A 20,871-nucleotide genomic window follows, 5' to 3' on the forward strand; every position below is an offset into this window, starting at 1 on the left:
AACGTTCGACATGCTTATAACGTTTTTTGCACGATTGATACCATTATAAATTATAAAATTAAACATTTTCATCATATTGACTAGTACTAGTTTCATTCATTTTATCAAGATAGATACTTTGGTTGTTAGGTAGTAACTAGGGTGCATAACAACAATGGAGAATTGAGTTTTTATTTAGTTGTCAATAATTTTAAGTACAATTTTGATTATTATAAATTAAAATATGAGAAAAAGTGAATTTGAAGAAATTGAACGGGCTTGGGAAGAAGGGTGTTCCGCAATTATTCCCGAAAAATCCAAAATCCGTTATCAAAATACCTACCAAAGTTTTAAAAAATGGTGCGAAGGCAAGAATTTAAGAATCGAAGAAAAGACTCTATTGGCATATTTCGTTCAAAGACATATGCAGTTGAAAGCTCCTGGAAGCCTCTGGGCAGAATATTCAATGATTAAATCCACCGTTTTTCTTTATGATGGCATTGATATTTCCAAGTTTTCAACTTTGATCGCGTATTTGAAGAGAAAAAATGTTGGATACTACTAATATATGCGATTCTGCAGGAGTTTCTGTTAGAAGTGAAACCACAGCCCAAACAAGTGGGATTTCATTAAATAATTAAACAAATTGTACCATAAGTTTCAATATTAATAAATAATTCGTTAGTTTTCTTTATTCTTTCAAAAAATAAATTAAAATTAAGAGATTTTTTAACTCGACGGTAAGTGAATTACTTACCGTCGAGTTGGAGTACTTACCGTCGAGTTGGATTACTTACCGTCGAGTTGCTAGTAAATGTCACCTACTGACGTAAAATCTGTCACGGTAAACAGTCAAAAATGATCAATCGTGCAAAAAATAACATAATTACATAGTTTCCCACTTTAGACGTCTGTGACAGGAATATTTTATAAAATTCTACTGTCACAGTGACAGTTGTCATACTCCTCTGATACGTCTAAAGGTGGGAAACTATGTAATTTAATGTTATTTTAGACGATTATAACGATCATTTCCATCTCCACTGGTTTCATCTCTTTTTGTTTTGCAATGTATTATGTTTTCCATCTTTTGAGCTATTTTGCCGGTTATTAGCGCCCTCGTCACTGTATATTCTTTTGTGAAAGTCCCTTAGAATAACCAAAAAGTTTCTTTTGAATGAGATATTTGAAATTAAAAATCACACTAAATTGTCTCTTTTATTTCACCCCCGTAACTTATTAAAATATACATTATAAAAGTTTTCAGGAACTTTCAGCCCTCAGTAAAAATGCGATCTTTCATTTTGCTTTCAAATTTTTCAAAAATACTTATTAGCTTTTTCAGGATTCGAAAAAAAAATAAATGCATTTAAAACATAAACATATTGGAGCGACATTTTGCGCATATGGTCTTAATGTCAAATACATTACTAAAGATTAATAAATGTGTATAGTCCGTCCGCTATAACTTTTCCCATGCGGTACGATTCATTTTCAGTAGTAATAACCCAAGGACATTGATAATTGTTCGAAAAAATTTTATAACAGATTTCGAAAGCTTGTTGCTTGGAAACAGACCGACGCCGTAGGCGGAGGTCTGTTGCCTGTAAGCAACAAGCTTGAGAAAGTTGTTAAAAATTTTTTGAGCATTTATCAATGTTCGAGGGTTATTCGGATAGAAAATTTTTTGCTGGTTATGAAAAAAAAAAAATACAGAGCAGAAACAATTTATTTAAATGTGCAATTAACAATTCTTCCACCGTCCGATTTCCATCTAATTCATATTTTCTATCATTGCAAAAGTCCATAAACGCTTTCCATACAAATTTTTTACTGTAAACAGTATTCTTTGGTATATTTGATTCGATAATTTCATTAATATTCTCATCAGTATTACAACCAAATCGTGACATTTTGAAATATTTTGAAACGAAATGTAGGTATCCATAGCTACATGATTGAGTGAAAACAGCCCATGGGATCTGTTTTCAGTATAATGTTGGTTTTATTGGTTGTATTCAATCAGATGACCACAAATTAATTGATTTCATTGGATTTCTAATTGAGCAAAAAATTTTCAATCAAATTAAGTCAAAACAGAAAGTGAAACGTACGCCGATGTACGTAGTATATAGTATACCATATACAAAATGTATATACACATCGACGTTCGTTTCAATTTATGATTTGACTTAATTTGATTGAAAATGAATCGTACCGCATGGGAAAAGTTATAGCGGACGGACGAAGTGGGGTGAATGACAACGCTTGTAAATATATTAGTATTTCAGTGATTTAACTTCTTCTTGTTTCCTTTTTTTAATACTTACTCAAATCAAAAGTAATCTGGAGTGTATAAAAACGAGAAGAATAAAAAGTCCCTAAACGCAGTAAAAATGAGTGGCGTACACAACATTCCAGCTACAAAAGAACTGATATGTGGGCGCGAATGTTTATTACGCCACGTAATATGTGTAATTATTACGTGGCGCAAAAATGTATTTTCATTTTGATAAAAAATAAAATTATAGTTATATTTTGAAAGATAATTTGCTAAATTTGGAGTAAAACACGCCACAGAAGCAAAATGCAAATTGTATCAAAGTTACTATTTTGTGGCGCGTTTTACTACAAAATTAGCAAATATTATGGAAACATTTTCAAAATAAAATTTTAATTTTATTTTACATCAAAATGAAAATACATTTTGCGCCAAGTAATATTCATGCTCTTTTGTAGCTGGAATATTTTGTGCGCCACTCATTTTTACGGGGTTTAGCGGTTTTTTATTCTTGTTGTTTTTATACACCACAGATTACTTTTGATTTGAGTAAGTATTAAAATCGTAGGTATTAAAACAGCGATAAAATAATTATAAAAATCTACAAAAACACTTTAAATTTCACTTGACCTTCGTCGTTACAAAGGTTTGATACCTATAATACCGGGTGTCCACTTAAATTTTCCCCCATTTTAACTGCCTATAACTTCTAAACGGCTTAAGATAGAAATATTAGTCCATTCTTTCACGGTTTTTGCTGTAAATTTTAAAGAACCGCTTGGATTGACATGCAATTTGGCATACGCATAGCTAACATGTCATAGAAAAAAAGTGATATGGTGCCAATGTGTGCTTTTGCCCTGGAGGTGAGTTTCACCCCATCTCGAGGGTGAAAAAATATATGTTCAAGATAAATTCCGAAATGGATAAACTGACTAATTTTAAGCAACTTTTGTTCTATAGAGTTTTTTCACCAAATCAATACTTTTTGAGTTATTTACAAGTGAATATGTTCATTTTTCAACAAAATAACCACGTTTTTAGACGGTTTTTCGCAAATAACTCAAAACGTAAGCTCTTTGTCGAAAAAAATATTTTTAGCAAAACTATAGCCTATAAAAAAGTGAAAAAAATAGTGTGTATTTTAGGTCCCAATACCTAGCAAAAGCAGAGTTATAGCTAATGAAAAATAGGTTCATATTCGAAAAATTCCAAATAAAATAATTCAATGTGAAATATCCAAATAATGAAGCATTTTTGGGGAAAACACATTAGAACTTTTTTAAAGTGTTTCAAAAATTTTTATTTCTGTTTTTATAAAAAAAATTTCTAGCATCAAATGTAAACAAGTTACGCTCAAAATATAGTTGGTCCCTTTTGTTTTGGCAAAAAAAATCAGGAAGATCACCCCCCAATTAGCAACTTAAATGAAATTAATCGTTACCGCTTTACAAGTTACTTTACTTATGTTGTGTTTATATGATCTGTAAGTTTCATCGATTCAAAATGCTTATTTTTGAAAAAAATTGGGTTTTAAAAATAAAATTTTTAAAAATTTTAATTTTGAAAAAATGCTTTTTTTTTCAAAATAACTTAAAAATTGTTAGAGATACCAAAAGTCTTAAACAACAAAAAAAGTCGGCTTTACTTTTCTGAATATTTTGGATCTTTTTGTTTTTCTGTAAGACAAAAATTGGTCAAGATTCGGTGTTTCTAAATTTGCATACACTCGTGATAAGTGACTCGTTCAAGCCCTTTTAACTACAGCTCTTTCAAAAATAAGGTCTTTTAACCGATGAAACTTACAGATCGTATGATCAATACATACGCGAGTAAAAAACTTGTGAGGTTATAATAATTAAGTTCATTTGAAATGCTAATTAGAAGGTGATTTTCCCGATTTCTTACCAAAAAAAAGGGACTAACTTTATTTTGAGCGTAACTTGTTTACTTTTGATGCTAAAGATTTTTTCAAAAAACAAAAATAAGCATTTTTTAAACACTTTAAAAAAGTTAAAATGAGCTTTCTCCAAAAAAGTGCTTTGTTTTTTGGTTATGGCACGTTAAAATATATGATTTTTAATTTGACAAATATGAACCTATTTTTCATTAGCTGTAACTCTGCTTCTACTAGATACAGTGACCTAATATATACACCAAGTTTTTCACTTTTTTACGTGCTATATTTTTGATAAGAATTTTTTTCCACCAAATACTTACTTTTTGAATTATTTGCGAAAAACCGTTTGAAAACGTAGTTATTTTAAAGAAAAATTAACATATTCACTCGCATATAACTCGAAAAGTATTAACTTCGTGAAAAAATTTTAAAGAACAAAAGTTGGTTAGAATTAGGCATTTTATCCATTTCCAGGCTCATTTCGAACATACATTTTTCACCCCCAAACGAGGGTGAAACTCACCCCTAGGGCAAAAGCACACATCGGCTCAATATCACTTTTTTTCTTTGACTTATTAGCTATGCATATGCCAAATTTCATATCAATCCAAGCAGATCTTTAAAATTTAGAGGTTTTGCAATATTTTACCTTCAAAGAACGCACTATAATATGCGGTTTTCGATAAAATGTTTTATTTTAGTAAAAGTTTTGTCTGAATGGATTGAATTTTTTATATCGCTTTCAAATACGAAAAGAAAAATGGCGGATTTTTGAAAAAAACCTTATTAACTTTTTTTTAATGGAACACCCAGTATATTTTTCTGTAAATTGAAAGAAAAGTCGTTCACCTATCCAGCGATATAAAGTTTTTCAAAATCGGTTGTCAAATCACTGAGTAATTAATTTTTAAAATGAGCGCTGCAACGTGGATATCACATACCTAAATAACATAACTAAGCAAAATGATAATATGTGATGTGATTTCCACATTGCATCTTTCATTTTAAAAATTATTTGCTCAGTCATTTGACAACCAATTTTAAAAAATTTAATATCGCTGGATAGGTAAATGACCGTTTTTTCAAGGTACAAAAAAATATACTGGGTGTTTCAATAAAAAAGTCAACAACGTTTTTTTCCAAAATTCCGCCATTTTTTATTTAAAAGCGACATGAAAAATAGTCATTTACTTAAAAACTTGAAAAAACGGTTATTTACCTATCCAACGATATAAATTTTTTTAAAATCGGTGGTCAAATGACTGAGCAATTAATTTTTAAAATGAGAGATGCAATGTGGAAATCACATAACATAATATCAATTTTAGTCCTGTCGCCAGGGGGGGTACAACGGCCTCCTTAATTCAGATGGACTTACCCAAGTTTTTTTTATATATTTTGACCCGCAGAATACGAATTTTTTGGGTAACAGTTGATCCGGATGTCGATAAGATTGTTATAGACAAAGAACTTGAGGAATTACATAACAGCGATTTCTCGCAAAACAAAACATCTTTTTGTATTTTTTGGGTCATTTTAAGCAAAATATATTCCTACAAGTTTTTTCGTAGAATGCATACTTTTCGAGAAAACTGCGGTTGAACTTTCAAAAAATTGAAAAATTGTAATTTTTGAACCCGAATAACTTTTGATTAAAAAATAAAGTAGCAATTCTGCTTACCGCATTTGAAAGTTTAAGTCAAATTATATCGGTTTTGATTATTTGCATTGCTAAAAATTTATTATTTTATTGTTAAACAAAGCTATAAACACCTAGTATGTGAGTGATGTTTTCAATGATTTCTCATTCAAAATCGAACGAGTAGCTAGAGTAGCTACAAGTGCAAGCGAGGCAATTTCTACGTAGCATGCGTTAAAACGCATGTATTAGGCACGGGAAACACTATGTGTTTATAGATTAGTTTAACAATAAAAAAATTAATTTTTAGCAATACAAATAATCAAAACCGGTATAATTTGACTTAAACTTTCAAATGCGGTAAGCAGAATTGCTACTTTATTTTTTAATCAAAAGTTATTCGGGTTCAAAAATTGCAATTTTTCGATTTTTTGAAAGTTCAACCGCGGTTATCTCGAAAACTATGCATTCTACGAAAAAACTTGCAGGAATATTTTTTGCTTAAAATGACCCAAAAAATACAAAAATATATTTTGTTTTGCGAGAAATCGCTGTTATGTAATTCCTCAAGTTCTTTGTCTATAACAACCTTATCGACATCCGGATCAACTGTTACCCAAAAAAATTGGTATTCTACGGGTCAAAATATATAAAAAAAACTTGGGTAAGTCCATCTGAATTAACGAGGCCGTTGTACCCCCCTGGCGACAGGACTATTTGCTTAGTTATGTTATTTAGGTATGTGATATCCACGTTGCACCTCTCATTTTAAAAATTAATTACTCAGTGATTTGACAATCGATTTTGAAAAACTTTATATCGCTGGATAGGTGAATGACCTTTCTTTCAATTTGCAAAAAAATATACTGGGTATTCCATTAAAAAAAAGTCAACAACGTTTTTTTAAAAAATCCTCCATTTTTCTGTTCGTATTTGAAAGCGATATAAAAAATTCAGTCCATTCAGACAAAACTTTTACTAAAATAAAACATTTCAGCGAAAACCGCATATTTCTATCTTGAGCCGTTTAGAAGTTATAGGCAGTTAAAATGGGGGAAAATATAAGTGGACACCCGGTACAGAATAATAATTGATACCTATAATATATACATATAATCCTTTTATGCAATAATTATGTAATATTCTTAAGACTATCTAGTGTTTTCATTCTTCAAGGAAAGCTGTGCAATTTTTACTAATCCTCAGTACATATTTACTCCTCAGTAATCCTCAGTATATTATATCGCAATAAAATCTCATTGTGATATAAATAGATGTTATTGTAAAGTAAAACATATACTTATATGTTTATACTCCGGATGGTTTAATTGGACCTACTTTTCCGTAAAAATATATAGTCGGGTAGCAGCTTCTTGAAACTTCTCCACTAATAAAATTTGTCGTCTACCAGGACCCCTTTTCATTGCGATTTTACCCTTTATAATCAGCTGCAACGACTCGTACTTATCATTTCTAAGTATGCGCCCCAAATATGTTGTCGGTGTCCTTTCAGTGGCGATCAAAATTTCTTTTTCTCTTCCCATTCTGTACACTACCATTTCGTTCATAATACGATCGGTTCATGGTATTTTCAAAATTTTCCTAAAAAGCCACATCTCAAATGCTTCCAGGTTTCTCAATAAGTCAACATTAACAGTTGAAACTTCGGCACCATAAAGAAGAGTATAGTGGATATAACATGTTATGTACCAGCCGATATTAAATTTGCAGATTGAGTCTTTGGATACTCAAAAATGTCCTCACCTACAAAAACGCTGCTATTTATTGCTCTATTCATGATCGAATTTCTGATTTCGGATTTAGATCTTCCATAATCCAGACTCATAAGTAGTTTATTTTGTCCACTTGTTCAATACCTTTATGGAACAACAAACCGGTAGCAACAATACAATATAAATTTATAGCATATTCATCAATGGGCTGAAGATATGAGAAGTGTTTTTCCATGGTTTCCATTCACATGATTGTTCGTGAACCCCCCAAGTTGGGAGCCCAACCGTGAGCTTCCTCAACTGCTTGAGCTAACTAGCCTTTAGTACTCCCGGTATCAGTTATAGTGAATGACATCTTGGACTATAGCTGGACTATATCGGAATTCGGGAGTTGACATAAGAGATCTGAGCCTCTTTTTTATTGAAGGGCTTTTACTTGTTTCGGAAGATACACCTTTCTTAGTACCTTCACGGGAACCTTTCGGGTGGTCCTACTGACCTGTTAATCCTACTGATCTTCGTAGATCTCGACTAAACCTAGACAACATTGCTGAGCCAAGCTCTGACAGAGTCAACTAGGGACCCCAGCAGAAATCCTGCACACATCTAACAAGCCAGTGCCAGTCCCAGCTTTGTCCTCTTCATTCTGCTGCTTTGACCGAGTCTCTTCATGCACTCTAAATCATCCAATTGGAGCTCGAAGGTGCCTATCTGAACCCGACGGCAATACCTAGGTATTAGGGAAAATTCCCCCGAAGATAGAGACGAGACAGAAGCGAAGGCCCATTTTTTCTTTGTTAGTATTTCAATATCTATTTTTAGAACTCGGAAGTTATTGTAGCATTTTATTCCTCTGAGCTAGCGCAGCCCCTGGGAAGGCCAACCTACAATGGCCTTCTATCACAGTGCCGAAGACTCAAATAGTAGGCAGCTGGTTACAGCTCAGAAGGTACCTGACAACGAACCATTCAAAGAAGAGGTGTTAGAGACTCCAAGGAAAAAAGAACCATTCGAAGAAGAGGTGTTAGTAGAGACCCCAAGGTACAGCTCTTCTAGAAAAACTACAGACTTTTTACTACATGACTATCATTTAGACTAGATGACTATCATTTAGAATGGGATAAGCTGGGAAAAGTGATTCATATATTTTGAAATAATAAGTACGTAGAAAATACATGCGTATAATTTCATTAATTGCATACATTAGAACTATATTTGTTTACTACTTAATATTTCCGAATATTTTACATACTTCATAAATTTTTATGATCTTTTTTTTGTTTAAATGTAGGCAAATATTCAGTCAAATTTATTCACATTTATATATTGTGATATACAACTTGTTTATAATTATTAAAAAAAAAACAAATTAACTCTTGATTGTTGTTTTGGTAGTCGTTATATAATACTTATGCCAGGTTGCACCAACAGATCTTAGGCTTAAGTCGAGAATATCATAAGAATTAATATAATATAATTATAATATATTATAATAAGGATACCATAATATAATAATAGATATAATTGATAATAAGGTAAGAATCTAAAATTATGGTGCAACTTAAGTGATACTCAAGGAGGCTCTATCTATAAGTAGAGCTTAGCTAAGCTGGAGCCTAAGATCTGTTGGTGCAACCAGACATTAAAGATCTAATATTATGGATGGAAAGGTCAATTGCGCAAGTAGGGAATATAAACTCACCTACATAACACAAAAAAGAAACCATTAGTTAATAAGAAAACAATCATTAATAGATGAATGGAAGAAAATCTTTAAGTATCTTTTTTATCAAATTTAATACTAAATTTTATCTGTGTTGATATTTTGTAGGCATCTATAAAAACAATATACTGTAACAATAAAACAAATGTAACCTACCAGCAATAGAAAGATGCAAGAAGCAATATCAATTCTAAGATAAGACGCATATTCTTCGTCAGGTGCCATAGTCGCTGCGAAGCTTGGCCATCATTCCCCATTTAAATTATTTCTGGACAAAAAATCCCCAGAGAAAACATACCCACAAAAAATTCTTATTATTTATAAGGATCCCACAAATAGTCCCCGCAAATAATCCCCACAAACAATCCCCACAAATAATCCCCAGACTAATAATCTCCAAAATTTTTTGGACAACATATCCCCATAAAAATTCCGGGCAAAAAATCCCCAAAACATACTTGTTCGCAAAAGTTTTCCCGTGAGCACAATCGACGCAAATGTCTTTTATTACTATTCCGGTAGAGTGTGTTGACGGAATTAATTAAAAATAAGTGTAAAAACGAACAGTAATATATTTATTTATTTTGGGTAAACAAGCGTGTTTTGCTTATATCTCGAAAGAGGGTTGTTTGTTGGCGCGAGCGAGGGTGTGTCTGCGTCGTTCGCATGATGTGTAGAGACTGACTTGCCGGACCACCAACTATTATGTCAACTGGTTTGCGGTTTTGCGATAATGGCCAGAAGGATCATAAATTACTGCATCTGCCTTTTAAAAGATGAGAACCTTTTTGTATTTTAAGAAGTTGACATAAAGAATGTGGCAATCTGACATCGTAATCCATTAGTGTTTCCTTAAAAAAAACATTAATTTTATACAATCTGTTTAGGGATACATTTGGTTTCTCGAAATCAACGACCCTTGTTGGCATATGGTTTGTATATTACATGTGAGTTTTAAATGACTAATGTTGTTTCGTTTTGAGAAAAGTTATTAAAAATTAAGAAAATAAAATTAGCAAACATAGTAATTAAAGTGTATCGCTATACACCCCCGTTTGAGAGAATAAGATGATAGATAATACATAATATATACGTATGATGAAAATTGAGAATAACAGAAAATAAAACAATGCAATGTTTATACGAGGAGAAAGAAAAATCACCGAATTCACTGTTAACCGACACTTTCTTGATAACTTCCGGTAAATCTTGCTTTTCTCTTCGGCCTGTTGTTTGTTTCGCTGGATACTGTCATTTTTTCTGTCTCATGATGGATACTTTCGTGAAACTCGTACGCCGGTTTCAATCTGTCTATGGAAATTGTTATTTTTTTTCCATTTACACGGACGACAAAAGTCTTGTCACCTCGCTTAATAACTGGAAAAGGACCGTGATATGGGTTTTCTAAGCTGCTTTTGATAGTATCACGGCGGACGAAAACGTGAGAGGTGGTTTTCATGTCTTTGAAAATGAAGGTGCTTTTGGATCCATGATGCGATGGTTGCGTAGGACGGAGATTTTCGAAATGGTTTGGAAGCGTTTTTAAGTAAATGTGAGCACTGTCGTCGGTGTTTCTTTGCGACGAAAACAATAGTTCACCTGGCAAACACAATGGTTCTCCGTACACGAGTTCGGCGGCTGAAGTACCTAAATCTTCTCTCCACGCTGCTCGTATGACCAGCAACAACACTGAAGGTAGGCTTTCGGTCCATTTGATATTTTCATGACATCGAATTCCTGCTTTTAACTGTCGATGAGACCTTTCTACCATACCATTGACTTAACGATAATAGGCGGTTGTCCTTAAATAGGTAGTTCCAGTTAATTTGCAGATTGATTTGAAGAGATGCGATTCGAATTTTCGGCCTTGATCTGTTGTGAAGCGCTTGAGAGTGCCAAAACGAGCTATCCAACCAGAAAAAAATGTTCTGGCTACTGTGTCTGCTTCTTGGGTAGGCATCGGGGAAGCTTCTGGCCAACGTGTGAAACGGTCGACGCATGTTAGACAGCATCTGTTTCCTTCTGAAATCGGCATCACTATAATGTCTATGTGGACATGTTCGAATCGGCTGGAAGGTGGTAGAATCTAGTAGGTGAAACAATGTGGCGCGATATTTTCGATTTTTGGCACTGTAGCCACGCTCGAGTCCATTTCCTCACATCTGATTTAATGGATGGCCAAACATATCGCTGTGTAATCATCTTCACAGAACTGTTGATTCCGGGATGTGCTAGGTTATGCATGGTGCGAAAAATTGCCATTCGAAGTGGTTTCGGTACAAATGGTCTGGCTATAGATGTTGATATGTCATAGTACAAATTCAAGTTTTGTTCGGAAAAGCGTATTTTCTTCATTTACAGTGATGTTTTCTCACTTAAGGAAGTTTGCAGTTCTGGATCTGTTTCTTGTGCGAGAGCTAAGTCCATGATGTCGATATCTTTCTTGATGCTATCGACTCGAGATAGTGCGTCTGTCACAATATTTGTTAATCCAGAAATGTGCTGAATGTTAGTGCAAAACTGTCTAGGACCTATATAGTCTAAATATCTGAACTGTCTAGGAATATATTTGTCTAGCTTCTGAGTAAAGGCGAAGGTGATTGGTTTCTGGTCGGTGTGTCCTTGCCTTCGATCATATGTCTGAAGTGTTTTATGGCTAGATATAAAGCTAATAGTTCTCTGTCGTCTCCACTATATTTCTTTTCGCTAGGTGAGAATTTCTTAGAAAAGAAAGCTAAAGGTTTCATACCTGTATCCGTTTTTTGTTGTAGTACAGCTCCAGCACAAAAATCAGAGGCGTCACAAGTGATGGAGATATCAACATCGTTTACAGGGTGGCTCAGTAAAGCAGCGTTAGCTAAACTGTTTTTGCAGTCGTCAAAGGCTTGGATTCGCTGTGGTGTCCATTCAATTGGTGCTTTTCCTTTCACATTACCTTTTAGGGCATCATGTAGTGGTGCTTGTAGCTCAGCTGCATTGGGTATGAACCTTCGGTAGAAGTTTAGCATACCTAGAAATCTGCGTAGGTCTTTCACTGTTTTTGGCCGAGTGAAATTTTGTACAGCTGCTACTTTTTCTTGTGGAGGTGTGAGTCCTCCATCTGATACTGTGTATCCCGAAAAGGTAATGTCGTTTTTGCCGTATTGACACTTTGCTGGGTTTATTACAACGCCAAACTGCTTAAGCCTTTTGAAAATTTCTTCCAAATGTGACATATGCTGCTCTTCGGATTCTGATGCAATGAGAATGTCATCGATGTAGGCGTAAGCGAAATCTAGACCACGTAAATTCTCGTCTATGAAAAGCTGGAAGGTTTATCCTGCGTTTCGTAAACCAAAAGGCATATATAAATACTCGTACAGCCCAAATGGTGTGGTAACGGCGGTCTTTGGTATGTCTTCGGTGGCTACTGGTATCTGGTTGTATGCTCTAACTAAATCTATTGTAGAGAATATTGTCTTACCAGCTATCGACTGACCGAAATCTTCGATGTGCGGAATTGGATATCGATCTGGATCTGTTCTTTGGTTTAGACGTCGATAATCTCCGCAGGGTTTCCATTCCTCACCTTTTTTCGGGACAATATGCAGTGGAGTAGACCAGTTACTTTTTGATGGTCTTATGATGCCTAGACGCAGAAGATTTTCAAACTCTTTTTTTGGCCCATTGCATTTTGTCAGGTGCTAATCGTCGCGGCTTAGAAAAAACGGGTGGACCTGAATGTCTTTCACGATACCGGCGCCAGCGGGTCGCGTGATTTCCGGAAATCGTAGCAACAGTTCATGGTAACGCAACACTTCCGCGATAGTCTTTACGCTACTATCGAAACACTCTTTAACGAGTCCCTTAGTTCGAAGGGTTGTCGTACTCTCTATTAAGCACTGGTTAGCAATGTCCACTAGGAGAGTGAAATGGGAAAGAAAATCAACTCCAATAATATGATTTGAAATGTCCGCCACTACGAATCGTCACGTAAAATCACGCCGTAGTCCGATGTTTAAAGTCAAATTCACATAACCGTATGTCGCGATTTTAGTGTCATTGGCCGCGTATAGTTCGTATATAGTCTTTTCGCATGCACCCCATACATATTTTCGCGGAAAAACGCACAGATCGGCACCGGTGTCGATTAAAAATTGTTTTTTAGTTGCATAGTCTGTTACGAAAAGGCGGCGAGACTTTGGGCTTGGATCGGATGCCGCACTTACCGACTGCCCGCGATGTTTCCCTGATGCTTGGTAGTGATACCAACATAATATGTCACTATTATGTTCCCTACTGTAGCCTCTGTCTCTAGGATATCGTCTGCCCCTTGAGTTGCTGCGGTTACGACGGTATGTGTTAGTTTGTGCTTGAGCCTGCGACAAGCTAGTTAGCTGAATTTTTATTTCAGCTAATTCGGCTGTCAATTTATCGATGGCACTCTCACGCGCGTTGGAAGCTTCTGATATTTGGGCGCTAGGAGCTATAGCTTCAGAGATTGTGTCAGCTAGCTCGGCAACTGCGTCCAAACTAGCTTTAGCTTGAGTAGCTAGAATAGGCTGTGTAGATGATGGTAGTCTACCTAACCACAGAGATATAACAATATTATCTGGTACTGTTGTGCCTGTTAAAGACTGTAAATGTCGTAAGAATTGGAAAGGTCTTCGATCGCCAAGTTCTTCATGCTCAAGTAGTCTTTTAATTTTTTGTTGTTGAGATGCACTAAGTCTCTTAATTAACTCTGACTTTAATTTTACGTACCTCTCTGTAGCTTGTGGTGACACAATGATGTCCCTAACTTCTGATATGTAAGGTGTTTCCAGATTAGCAACTATGTAGTTAAATTTTGTTGCGTCACTTGTTATGTTTACCAGTGTAAATTGGTTTTCTATTTGCAGGAACCCTATTTCAGGATCGTTTGGCCAGAACGGTGGGATTTTAACTGAAATCCGATCAACTGAAGCACTGTTATCTTTAAGCACTGTTATTGGCAATGGTAGCGTCCGTCATATTTTCGATGTTCACTGTATTTAAAAACCGGCAAAAGTATATTATTAGCACTAATTTGTAAATTTTCGCGGCGATTTAAATGTTCTCGGGTCACCAATATTCCGGTAGAGTATGTTGACGGAATTAATTAAAAATAAGTGTAACAACGAACAGTAATATGTTTATTTATTTTGGGTAAACAAGCGTGTTTTGCTTATATCTCGAAAGAGATTTGTTTGTTAGCGCGATCGAGGGTGTGTCTGCATCGTTCGCATGCTGTGTAGAGACTGATTTGACGGATCACCAACTATTATGTCAACTGGTTTGCGGTTTTGCGATAATGGCCAGAAGGGTCATAAATTACTGTATCTGTCTTTTAAAAGATGAAACCTTTTTGTATTTTAAGAAGTTGACATAAAGAGTGTGGCAATCTAACATCGTAATCCATTAGTGTTTCCTTGGAAAAAACATTAATTTTATACAATCTGTTTAAGGATACGTTTGGTTTCTCGAAATCAACGGCCCTTGTTGGCATATGGTTTGTGTATTACATGTGAGTTTTAAATGACTAATGTTGTTTCGTTTTGGGAAAAGTTATTAAAAATTAAGAAAATAAAATTAGCAAAAATAGTAATTAAAGCGTATCGCTATATTACTATACCTATTCAGTGCATGAGAGTATAGCAATCGCCATGAAACCGCTTAAGATTAGCATGAATTGCAATTTCGATTACCAAATTTCGAATTCCAATTTACTGGTTTTCCCCAATACGGATTCGTGCCGAAAACTTCAAATTTTATATGACAGAAGAGTGTGAGTTGTTTCAAAAATTGTGGAAAATATGAAGAATGAGCTACTATTTATGGGCCGGGGGTTATTTGTGAGAATTTTGTGTGGGGATTTTTTGTCTGGAGATTTTTTATCTGCGGATTTTTTGTCCAGGAATAATTTTTGGGGATTCTTTGTCCAGAATGATTCTTTCATTTACGAAAATGAAACATTTTTTCTGCGATAGAAATTTGAATGTTGACATAAAAATTCGCATGCTGAGATGTTACGTATTTACTATAGGTACTCTTATATGTTGTAATAAAGGCAGCTACTCTGACTAAATTTATAATGAGAAAAGTGGAATTTTTGGAGATGTGGCATTACAGAAGAACCTTGAGAATATCTTACGTAGACAGAGTCACGAATGAATAAGTCTTGCGAAAACTTTCAAAAAGAAATACCACTGAATAATGAAATCAAGATACTAAAACTACAGTACATTGCATAGGCGCTCATTATGGGCCATATACCTATGGGCAGGGGGGGCGTGCCCCCTAGCTTTTCGGGTGCTTTAAACTATATATTGTTATCCATAGTGTACAAAATGTAATGTGCAAAATCTTCACGTCTGCCCCTCCCCCCTGAAAATTTTTATATGGGCGCCCATGGCATTGTCCACGTGATGAGAGAAACCATCATCACCAGAAAAATTCCGGCTTCTGCAGAATATTACGCAGGGAAAGCTTCGAGAAAAATGTAGTGTTGGAACACTATCGCTGCACAATTTCAGAGAGAGGTTTAATTGTTCGTCTAACTAGCTTTCTTTCTACAGCAGTATAGAGAGAATACAAATAATCATGATTATCGCCAACCTTCTAAAGAAGACAGCAGCTTAAGAAGAACTCTTAGTTAATTTCATTACATCAAAAACTTTTTTTTTTCCTTGGGTTTGTATGACTGCGGACCTTAGGGTCCATTCGCCCATCTAACCGATTTTGCTAATTTTTACATTAATTTCAACTACTCTATGTTTATTTTCCTTCCCTATTATACATTACAATATCATCATATCATTATTATTATTTTACATTAACATTTTTTACTTCTATTAACATTTTTAACTTTTTTATTTTTTTTTGTTATTTTTTTTGTTTTTTTTTTTGTTTTTTTTGTTTTTTTTTTATTTTTTTTTGTTTTTTGTTTTTTTTTTCATTACGGTAAGACTTAAACCCGATTCAACCTCTCGGTGGTTATTCGTCTTCTTAATGGTTTCTGTTTTTTTTTAAATACTTATAACAATGTTTTTACATTTTTCTTACAATATTTATCTACTTCTAAATACAGATAGTTAACTATAGCTACTCATATTTTCAGTTTAATATTTTTAATATGCTCACATAATAAAATGACCACTTGTGGATTATTACTTTGATTTAATAAGAACTTTAAATTAATTGGACATCCTTTGACTTATAAATTTTGTCCAAAAAGATTTTCACTTGAGCTTGTATTAGAGAGCAATTTAATATTTAATGCTCGGCGTCTCCTATTTCTCCACAATTGCAATATAGATAGGTTTTTAAACGAATTTTAAATAGAAATTTGGGAACAGGTACGTGATAAAACCTCAAACGACAAATTTTTCTTATTGCATTTTTGGAAAGATTCCTCTTTATAAACCATGGTTTTTGGGAATCGTTTCTTGAATTTCTTTGTAATGTTTGCCTTTTTGATTGTTTTTATTATCTTCTTTCCATTTTGATTTCCAAATGTTGTTAATAACTGTTTTTATTTCATTTGTTGTACATTTGTATTTTGTTCCTTCTCCTTCTCCTTCGTGTATGGCCCTTTTAGCTAAGACATCAACTGTTTCATTGCCCAGTATTCCTCAAAGGCTTTTCACCCATATTAGATGTATTTATTTAATTCTTCAACTTTTTGTAAGATTTCTAAGATGATATAATTTATTTTAGATGTAGATTGAAGGTGCTTAATTTTTTGCAAAGCACTTTTACTGTCAGAGAAAATATAAATTTTCTTGTTTGGACGATGTTGGCAGTATTTTAGGGCTTCTAATATGCCTATTAGTTCAGCTGAGTAGATGCTACTATTTGCGTTTAATTTAAACATCTCTCTCACTTGTTTGAGGATCGAAAATTGCACATGCTGTTCCTTTAGTACTTTTGGAAGCATCGGTGTAGATTTGATAAGCATTCGATGATAGTTCTTTAATATCAGCTTTAAACATCACATCTCTAATACGTGTTGGGTAATTGGAATAATCTCTTAGGAAGTTTATTTTTAAATTTTTTAATTATACTATATTAAAAATATAATTTAAATTAATTGGGGTTGTATGTAAAGTTTCTTTATATTCTGCCAGTTCTCTATAACATTCAGCAATACAGGGAGATTTCTTTTTTTTTCCAATAACTTTTTATTAAATCATTTATCGAAAGCCAATAAAAAACTTCGATATAAACAAAATCACTTTAATGAACTGGAATGACGTAATAAAAGTAATTGAAAGAACAGTTTTATTATATTAAGGAATTTTAGCCTCCACACCTGGCGAACCAAAAAACTAAAAAAAAAACAGATTTTAACCAACAGGCAAATTATTCAAAACACACGGTCAACGTTCCATCTTAACCCAATTCGCGTTGGTTTACTGTAGGATTATGATATTACTAGTACAATACGTCAGTTAGAATTTAAACCGATAACAAATATTTCCATCGTGTTTAATGTAATAAATACAGTTGTAAAAATGAAAGAATACCCATGAACGATCACATCAATCACATACAATCAAATATTTCGTATTTGCTGTTCTTTTTCTATATTGACCCCAAATCGCGATACTTCTCTACTATAGCAAAACCTTGGATGCCTTGGTTCACTGTAGGATTATGATATTACTAGCAGAATACGTCAATTTGAGAATTTAAACCGATAACAAATATTTCCATCGTGTTTGATGTATTAAATATTAAGTACTTTATTAAGTACTTTTGTCCAAGTAAAAAATACTGTGGAATAGCTTTAAGCCGGTGAAATATGATATTCTTCAAATATAGATATTAGGTCAAACGTTTAAGAAGCAACCCTTTGAAGCATCTGTGTTTTTACGGTCAGACCTCCCGCATATCTATTCACAAGTTTCGTGCAAAATCTTAGTTTTAGTTCGGTAGCTAGCAGTGTGTTAGTACTGGAGTGTACCTGTGTTAAGTGATACGAGTGTTTTGTTGCTGTAATTATTTTGAATATTGGTTTAGTATTTCGTTTGGAGAGTGTCAAGTGTTAATTATTGTAATTTAATTAATGTGAATAGTGATGTGGCGCCCGTGGGATAATGTAAATATCGCGTACGATAACGCTGATATTGTAAAAATTGCCAGTGCTAGTGTGAATGTAATTACAAAAAAAAGAGCTCGTAAAGAAGATTCGAATGCATTTAAATGCAGAAACAGAGCAAGTATGTTTGAATGTATACAAAAATCTACGTACGAAATTCGGCTTCGATGAAACACTATTGGCACAAGCCACCTCTGATTTAACAGAAATTCCACTTTCTAATGTATATAAAACAAGAATAAAAAACCGCTAAACGCCGTAAAAATGAGTGGCGCATAAAATATTCCAGCTAGAAAAGATCTGATATGAATGTTACGTGGCGCGAAAATGGATTTTCATTTGATGCAAAACAAAATTCTAGTTTTATTTTAAAAGATTTTTCCATAATATTTGCTAAATTTGAAGTAAACGCGCCACAAAAGAGTAACTTTGATACAGTTTGAATTTTGAAACTCTTTTGTGGCGCGTTTACTTCAAATTTAGCAAATATTATGGAAAAATCTTTTAAAATAAAACTAGAATTTTGTTTTGCATCAAATGAAAATCCATTTTCGCGCCACGTAACATTCATATCAGATCTTTTCTAGCTGGAATATTTTATGCGCCACTCATTTTTACGGCGTTTAGCGGTTTTTTATTCTTGTATCAGGAGTTTTTCAAAGATATTTATAAATTAAATGTATGAAGTTGAATGCAATGTTCCTCTATTACACGTCAAGCTTTATAAATGGTCACCTTTGTTGCATTATCTCCCAAATCATCTAGTGTCCATCGAATGTACACTAGATTTTTTTCTATTCGAAATAGATTGAAAAAAAAATATATTGAGATGGCCGGTAAATGAAGTCGGATTGCCCGTTGCCAGATCAAATTTAGCGTCGTAACCACTACAACTCATAAACCATTTGGGGAATAATCGTTAATTGGATTATATTTTTGTATTTTAATAACTTCTCTAAACGGCTTAACCGATTTTGATCAGTAAACATGAGTTTGAAACGTATTGACCAGTAGTATCTGATGGATCTAAGGTCAAGTATGATAACTGAAGCTATTAGGTACAGGAATTATTTAGCTTTCGAAACCGTTTTTCCCACAGAAAATAGATTTTATCATATTTATGAAGCCTATAACCTAAAAATTTGAATTTTCCCGGATATGAGGTATACATCGTTAGATTCGTCTTGAGTCCTTATACAAACGCTAAGTTATTGGCACAATTCGTACGTTGAAATGTTGAGTAATTGTCGAAAAACCAAAATTTTCAAAGTTTAGTTTTTCAGTTTTTCGGCTATACTGAGCCGTGTGTATGTCTGATCCTGACGGCTTGGACACCATTTGAAAGCTTAAGTCAACACTATTGATTTGATATATTTGCGGTTCTCATGCCTCTTCTTGATCCGAATATATATACCCCCAAAAAATATGCCGTTTTGTACCTACAAAGTCCTATAGCTGGCTTATGGGTGGTCAAAAGTCACAAACTACACCGGTTCTAAATCGGCCCTGACCCCCTCTTTAAATACAGAGAAAAAATATCAAATCGGTTTAACTTTCAAACAAACATACATACATATCCACAAACATTTTCCCTTTTTTAAATAAAAATTGAGTCACATTTCTAAGCTCTATAACTTTTGAATGGTATAACCGATTTTCAAAATTAGACATGCGTTGGAAAGGTAATGATCAGTTCTATTAGAAACCGCAAAGATTGGACTTAAATTTTCGAAGTTTTTGGGAGTTTTGGGGACCAGAACGAAAAACAGACCCTAAATATGAAGGGCCGTAAAATCGACACCCTTGGACCAAAATGGATGGTTGACATATGAATGGGTGAGTCTTTTTCTGAACTTGAAGATGGAAGTTGGCACAATTTTCAATTCAGTCAGATTTAGAAAATTGAAAATTTCGTGTATATAATAGTGTCGCGTGTAGGGGGGTGTATTTCTGCGCCACTGGCGAGAACTGCCGTTATCTGGTAATCTTTCCGATATAAAACTAACAGCTTCGATAACTAATAAATCGAAAACTATTAATTTTATCAAAAAAATGTATAATGAACATTTTTTGTTTATAATTAATATTTTTACCAGCATTTGCGGTCAAAATATAAAAAAAAATTTCCACCCTCGAGATGAGGTGGCAGCTACCCCCTTGGTAAAAGCGTCTTTCGGCATCATATAGATTTTGATCCTTGGACTATCCACTACTTATTGTCAAATTTTTAAACATTTATTTATTTATTTTTTTTTTTTTTATTTAAAACACAAAACCACATCAACCGCGCAGGGTTATTAGTGGATATGACAATACAAAGTATTACATTAAATATATAATACAATTTAATTTAATATTATACAATTTGATGTCTTTTAAATATGTTAACACTGATGAAACTTTTTTGGTGAGGATTGTCTTGAGGTCATCGTCTGTGATTCTATGGGATCTTCTTTCTTTTTGAAATTGAGGACACTCTTAATGTGATTGGCTTAGCTTCTAGGTCTGTTCTTACA

At 33.8% G+C, this 20,871-nt stretch overlaps 1 protein-coding gene across 1 annotated transcript; it reads right to left on the reverse strand.

Moving 5' to 3' along the window:
• Nucleotides 1-9,340: 9,340 nt before the first annotated feature.
• On the reverse strand, nt 9,341-17,246 carry LOC114333325 (uncharacterized). Its single transcript, XM_050649286.1, has 3 exons — nt 17,138-17,246; nt 13,464-14,179; nt 9,341-9,367 (listed from the first exon to the last, which is right to left on the reverse strand). The coding sequence occupies exons 1-3, from the start codon at nt 17,244-17,246 to the stop codon at nt 9,341-9,343; spliced, it is 852 nt and encodes a 283-aa protein (XP_050505243.1).
• Between the last annotated feature and the right edge of the window lie 3,625 nt (nt 17,247-20,871).

Source organism: Diabrotica virgifera, chromosome 4, assembly GCF_917563875.1.
Source record: "Diabrotica virgifera virgifera chromosome 4, PGI_DIABVI_V3a".
Lineage (NCBI taxonomy): Eukaryota > Metazoa > Arthropoda > Insecta > Coleoptera > Chrysomelidae > Diabrotica > Diabrotica virgifera.

What these genes read in the sequence shown, in the direction of transcription:
- LOC114333325 (XM_050649286.1), bottom strand. Translation starts at nt 17,246, where the DNA reads ATGTTTAAAGCTGATATTAAAGAACTATCATCGAATGCTTATCAAATC. An exon ending in AATTTTCGATCCTCAAACAA is followed by an intron (nt 14,180 to 17,137) that starts GTGAGAGAGATG and finishes ATCGGATTTCAG; the next exon opens with TTAAAATCCCACCGTTCTGG. An exon ending in GGAAACATCGCGGGCAGTCG is followed by an intron (nt 9,368 to 13,463) that starts GTAAGTGCGGCA and finishes TTGTTTTTATAG; the next exon opens with ATGCCTACAAAATATCAACA.